Source organism: Tupaia chinensis, unplaced genomic scaffold (assembly GCF_000334495.1).
Source record: "Tupaia chinensis unplaced genomic scaffold, TupChi_1.0 Scaffold000097_1, whole genome shotgun sequence".
Taxonomy (NCBI): domain Eukaryota; kingdom Metazoa; phylum Chordata; class Mammalia; order Scandentia; family Tupaiidae; genus Tupaia; species Tupaia belangeri.
The window spans coordinates 2,199,442-2,206,428 of NW_006159559.1; the positions used below are offsets into that span (position 1 = coordinate 2,199,442).

A 6,987-nucleotide genomic window follows, 5' to 3' on the forward strand; every position below is an offset into this window, starting at 1 on the left:
AATACTAAGAAACCATTGCCTCTTTCAACAGTCCTTACTTCATGGTAAATGATCCACCAGTCAGTTTACCAGTATCAGGATCAAGAAAAGCAAGTTTAAGGCAGCAAAGAGTAGGTAGTCCCACTTCATACTTTATGCCAACTATTTTCATCAGTTCTTGTTCCTGAGAAAGATAAAGAACATAAAAAAACCATCTTTACAAAATACACCACAAAATACACACATAAATATAGCTGAGAAAACATTTTTGGTTGTAATCTTATCAAGGTGATATGTATATGTAAAAATTCATTGAGCTGTATACTTAAGATTTGTGTACTTAATAGTATACAAATTGTATCATTTTAGAAAGTAAAGAAAAATAAGAAATATCTCACTGAAATAAGTTTCCAGATCTCTAGATAATTCTGAACTCTTGTTAATAAATCTAAATACACTGGGAGCAGCTGTTAGCATAACGGCTATGTCGCTGGACTCCCATGTAGTTGACTGTGGTTTGAGTCCCAGACCTGGTGGATTAAACTCATGCCGGGCGCGTGTGTGTATGTGCCCAAGATCCCAAGAGAAGAAGGGACCGCGGCATGGCCATCCCCCCTAGGGAGTGATTTCTCACTTTCTGTCTCTCTGTCTCTGTCTGGCGAGTGCACGCACCATATAACAAAAACCTCTCAAAATAAAAATAAAAAAAAAAAACTAAATACACTTATCAATTTTACAAATATAAAGGAGGTTACCTTAGACACTGTAGGTAAATTTTGCATTCAACTTACAAACTATATTAGAGTACATAAATTCAGTAATCTTGTGTTTCTTTGACTGAAAATTAAATAACTCCCAATTTCCAGGACTACTTAAATAAGACATCTTCCTCTAGTTTCTTACTATGACAATATAACAGCAACTACTGATACAATTTTCTCTATCATTCATAATTGCATTTTTTGACTATTAAACAATAAACAAATGCCATACCCGTAGTTCCATTTTATGCCATGGCTGTTTTTTTGGATTGATACTATAAATTTTATTTTTCCGGGCCATTTCAACATATGCTTCATGTCCTTGTCGGAAATAATAAACCTAAAAAGTAAATGAAGTCAGAATTAAAAAAACCTGGATGTGTTTTCTTTAATCTGTGATGTAAGGTATCACCTAAAGTTGTACAGATGATCCAAGATATCAGCTAAAAGTGTAAAGAAAATTGTACAGAAAATTGAATGTCCTTTGACCTCATAAAAACTCATATTTTATTATGTCCTATTGTTCAAGCTGTCGTAACATGACTTAATCATAACTATGTTTTTTCTTTCTTTTCCTTTGTTTTTATTTTTTTTAAGGATTTTTAACCACAAAGTGCAGATTTACTATTATAATACTTAAAGCAGCCTCAAAAGAGAATATCGTTAGATCTAAACATACTTTCTCTATACACAGCTACAAATACCTAGATCGAGATACTTTACAAAAAGCCCACTATTTTTTAGAGTTTTACTTCACGAGTTATTAAAAAAAAAAAAGTTTAAAGCTACCTGAAAGCAAACAAAGGTTAATTTTAAAGTTTAAAAATACCTCGTCACCCATCTGTGGCACAAATGGACATCTTCGGGGAAGGGTATCTGTAATCCACGTTGAAGGCAACCATTCTTCTAACGTCAAACCATTTTCAGTTAGTTCTCCCACAGCCAGTCTCTAAAGATGTTCAAAACAGTGTATCATGAAAGCATGCATCCATCAATCCACTCTTAAAACAATTACAGGGGGTAGTTAAACACACAAAAGGGAACCTTTGTACAGAAATATACATTCTTTAACCATTAACTGGACAAGAATGACAGCAATTATTCAACCTCTAAATCATGCATAAAAAGAAAACTGGATAGCAAAACCAAATTCATTAACACTTGACAATGAAAGTAAGTGATAAGATACTCCTCACAAACTCCAACATATGAGCTCTAATCTTTCCTTTTAAAATACTATCAGTTTTATAAATATTCCACATAACAAAACCAAGACATAATTGAGTTTTTTATTTCTACACATTATGTAAGAACTAAATAAGATATTCTAATATGTAAGTAGTACAAGATATAAAAAAGCTATTTCCTGGAGCTAAATATTCTATATAGCTCAAGAATGTTCCTTTCTCCTTAAAGCAGGCACTTCACACTCTGTTTTCTTTTTAAAAATAATTATTTAATTTTATTTATTGTTATTGTTATTTTTTAATTTGCTATGGGCACATGCGCTTGCCAGAGAGTCACAAAGAGGGAAAGTAAGAAAGCAAGATGCCAGGCTTTAAAAAATATTTTTTTCAAACAAAATGTTGTCATGCCAGGTCCATTACTTCTTAACTGTCAGAGGTAAAAATAAAAAAGTATGTCTCTGAAGGGAAAAAAAAATTCTTAACTTTGCTAGTCACCAACAAGTGGCCATAATGCTCTTGTTACCTCACATTGAGGAAAAGTGGACTTTCGAAGACCCTTTGAAACCTAATTAAAGTACTTTAAATCAGTGCACTAAGATACAAATTTCATTCTAGCCCCATTCTGTAACATTTTCTTTTTTTAAAAGGTAGTTATCACTATGAAGTAATAAAAGTTTACGAAAACAAGTGGGTCCCATATGATATGAAAAATCACTACCTATAGCAGTGCTTCCCCACATAGCATCACTTTCCTCTTCCTATCAATCACACTGTGCTTTTTTTCAGTGAAACCTATCAGGGTGATTCTCAACTTGGAGAGTAAGATGGGTAAAACTTTTTGATAATTACTTTATGTGAGATGAGTCCATTGGAGACTTTTAGGTGGAAGAGTGATATGATGTGACATCTAAAAAGCATCACTCTTATAATGTGTCAGAGCAGAGATAATGTATCTTGTCTTACAGTCCAAGACAAACCTGCTGACTGTTTTTATAAATGAAGTTCTACTGGAACACAGTTATACTCATTGGTTTATATTGTGCCTATGGTTGTTTTCAAGTTTGAATGGCAGAGTAGCTGGCCCACAACTGAATAGTTTGTCAACCCCTGTTTTAGAGAAGAGACCCTTGGGGGAGAAGTGCAAAGGCAGGAAGACAGATGGAAGGTTACTACTGAAATATAGGTAAGAGGTCACAGAGGCTCACAGCAGTGGCACAAACAGTAGAAGTGGTGAAAAACAGACAAGTACTAAATATATTTAGGAGATAGAGCCACAAAATTCTCTGATAGACTGGATGTGGAATATGAAAGAAAAGGGGAATTAAATATAACTCCTGTTTTTTTTGGGTATAAACAACAAAAGATGATGTTATCAACACTGAAATGAGGGCTGGAAAAGGAGGTTTGAGGAGGAACACTTGAGAAATAAGTTTTGCATGTGTTAGATTTGAGATACTAAGTCAAGATGATATCCAAACAGTTATTTTATCCAGTTATGAAGTAGCCCAGTGTGTTAAGGCAGAGTTAGATTCTACAAGAAATTTCCAGTATGTTTTATTAAAAGCAGCTCTGAGTTAATCAACTTTACATACTGAGGTTCTCAGCAAGTTGGTTTGAAAAGTTTCCTTCGGCTGATAAAAAGAAAAGGAAAATTTTGGAAATCATAATTCTAGCCTCAATTTGGAATATTAATTGTACAATTTAAGTATTTCTCCCCATAAGGAAATTATCAATGTTAACTCAGATAATGCTCATATGAAGATAGGTAAATTTTGTATTAAACAGGAATAAATATGTTTGTTAAGTGTAAGACTGTAGCACTGTCAAGAATCATGATGATAAACCTGTAGTCCACAGTAATTCTTAGAAAAACCTAGAATTCTTGGTTAGAGTACATCTCTGTCACTTATAATGATTAAAGGGTTAAACTAAGTATTCTTAAACATTTCCAGGCACATCATTTAGATTTTTAAAAAATCATTTTATAGGTTCAGTAATAGATCCCTTTCTCCTTTCCAGCCATGGGACTGTTTCGAGGCCCAGTTCAAATAAGGCTTCTTCTAGGATGCTTTATCTGAAATCCTAACATTAAGATGTCCATACTTAATTGCTGAGTAACCTCGAAAGTTGATCTAGCAATTAAACATAATGGGTCATGTGGCATTTCCTTTTTTAATTTATTTTATTTTATGTTTTTGCTACAGAGCATGGGCACTCACCAGAGAGAGAGACAGTGAGAGGAAAAGTGAGAAATTGAAGGATGGCTACACCACAATCCCCTCTCCTCCAATCTCCTCTATGAGTCTAAGCACATGCAAGCATATGCATGCACCAGCGTGAGCCTCAAACCCCAAGGTCTGGGAGTTGAATTGCAGTTGGCCATGTGAGAGTCCAGTGCCTTAACCAGTTAGGACATCTGCTGGCCCCACTGACTCTATTTTTTATCTTGGGTTTTTTCCTTCTTCTTTTTCTTTGTTTTTTTGCTAAAAGCCACATGCACTTGCCAGAGACAGACAGACAGGAAGCGAGAAATCAACCCCCCCCCCCCCCACCACGGAGATGGCCACAACACAATCCCTTCTCTTCCATTCTTCACTAGGGATCTTGGGCACACATGTACACGCAACCGGTGTGAGGTTTAAGCCATTAGGTCTGGGACTTTAACTGTGGTCAACTACATAGGAGCCTAGTGACGTAACCATTACACCATCTGCTGATCCTTATCTTGGGGCTTTTAAGCATCCTGTTGGTCACACATTGTTTTTAGAACAGGAACTATGTCTTATATTTCTTTTTGTCTACCATACTATTTTATAAACTGTAAGCACTCGATAAATATTAAGCTGGTTTCCAGAGTTCCTAATGCCATACATAATGATATTATGTAAGATATGGTATGTGATGACTTTACTACATCTCTACAGAATTCTTTCTTTTAGTAAAAATTTTGTGTACCTGCCTTACTGTTTTTGCCTAAAGAGAATTAGTCAAAAAAAAAAAAAAGTTCTCACTTTTAACAAATGCAGAAACATCAATCACTTAATGATCTTTAAGTTGCTTTCTAACTCTACAATTTCCCGCATAAGGGAAATGTTACGTTTATTTGAGATAACTAGAGGACTAATAGAACAATTCTATTTACCGTTTTGCGTACTGGTGACAATTTGGGCAAAACCTAAATAGAACAGCATACAGTACCCTAACCTTATATTTAACCTATGTCCCAAATAAATCTATTGGTACAGAGAGCCAGTCACAATATTCTGTCATATCAAAACAATGATATTAAATATACAAAAGAGTAACAATTTCAACTCCTTAAGATCTGAGACATCTTTCCATAAGATTCACTTCTTACTTTCTCTGCTCTACCTTAAGTTTCCAGACTGAACATGTAATAGTCAAATCAATACTCTACTAACCTAAGGACTGAAAAAGTATGGCTCACACACTCACACACAACAAGCCTATTTCATCCCATTTTAGTTTTCTTATTTGCTTTCTGGTCTACTACAAAAGTTTAGTCATTCTTGTTCCATGTGTTATTCTTCTTAGACTTCTTTGTTTGTTTGTTTTTAAGAGAGATTTTTGCCATAGAACCCATTTGCTTGCTGGAGACAGAGAGAGAAAGTGAGAAATCACTCCTTAGGGGTGATGGCCATACCGCAATCCCCCTCCTCCATTCTCCTCTTGGGATTTTGGGCACACATGCATGCACAGCCTGAGTTCCGAGCCACTGGGTCCACGCCTCGAATTACAGTTGGTCATGTGGGAGTCCAGTACTTCAACCACCGGGTCACCTACTGGCCCCTCTGTTTCATTTTTTGCAATAAGAATGTTTAAATGTAAAGGCAATTAATAGACTAATAAATAAGAAGCTTTATAGCATTTAAATATAAATAAATGAATAAATAACAACCAGGCTGTCAGGAAGAATCTGATCATGTTTTAAGATTCTCAATGTTGGGAACCAGCAGTTAGCGCAATGGCTGTCGCTGGTCTCCCATGTAGTTGACCGCAGTTTGTGTCCCGGACCCGGTGGCTTAAAACTCACGCCGGGCGCATGTGCATGCGTGCCCAAGATCCCAAGAGGAGAAGGAATTGCAGCCTGACCAGCCCCCCTGGGGGGTGATTTCTCGCTTTTTGTCTCTATGTCTCTCTCTCTGTCTGTCTGGCGAGCACACGTGCCCAATAGTGAAAAAAAAAAAAAAAAAAAAAAAAAAAAAAAGATTCTCAATGTTTAAAATATTTAGTTCTATAAGTAAATATCCTTAAATGCTAAACATCTAAAAACTTGAGTGAATTATACATTGGGTTGTTAGAAAAATCATGACATTTTTTCAATGCAAAAATGCATCAAGACTTTCCCAGCGACCCGTTTTTGCTATACTTTATTTGTGTGTTTTAAAGTGTTGAAATAAGAAATACTAAATTTTAATTTAAAAGAAAAGAAATCAACCTTTTGTTTTCTTTCTTTGGGCTTCTTTTTCTTTGGTGAAGTTGGTCCATCTTTTTCTTCATTTATTTTTTTCCTTTCTTTTTTAATTTTTTGCTTCTGTTTTTCAGATTCTTCCTCTTCATCTGAACTGCTTTCTGCTTTCTTGGTTTTATGCTTAGGAACTTTCTTTGGTGGCTGCAGATTAATTCCTGCATCTGCTGTCCAGTCAGAGTAATCACTAGAGTAGTCACTACGAAAAGAGAAGGGATTTTAAAAATACAATGCTCTTCCACTTACATTACTTTATTATCATAAAGAGGTAATATTAAATAAAGATGTTGCTATTATCATTTAAAAAAATACTTCTTCACGTACATTGCAGTTGGTTGTGTTTGGATAAATCCATTTTAAATTGAAAATATTAAGCCAAAAATGTATTATACACCTCTAACTCTTACAACCATGCAAAATTATCTTAAAAATCCTATTTTATAATAAAGTAACTATGAAGACTCTTGAACAAAAATTAAAAATTTGAAATACGGTTTCTACCCAAGGTATACTGTTCTTACACCACAGGTAAAGTCAGAAACTCCTCACTTGAATCACTGTTAAGTAGGGA

At 35.0% G+C, this 6,987-nt stretch overlaps 1 protein-coding gene across 2 annotated transcripts in view; it reads right to left on the reverse strand.

Moving 5' to 3' along the window:
- Positions 1 to 6,987, reverse strand: part of PHIP (PHIP subunit of CUL4-Ring ligase complex) — a gene marked incomplete at its 5' end in the record, with an annotated part of 157,081 nt that overhangs the window by 35,499 nt on the left and 114,595 nt on the right. For both annotated transcript variants that reach the window (XM_014585861.2, XM_014585862.2), the window contains 4 exon segments: positions 39 to 163; positions 973 to 1,080; positions 1,570 to 1,689; positions 6,387 to 6,615. In XM_014585861.2, the coding sequence (XP_014441347.1) occupies positions 39 to 163; positions 973 to 1,080; positions 1,570 to 1,689; positions 6,387 to 6,615 (582 nt within the window).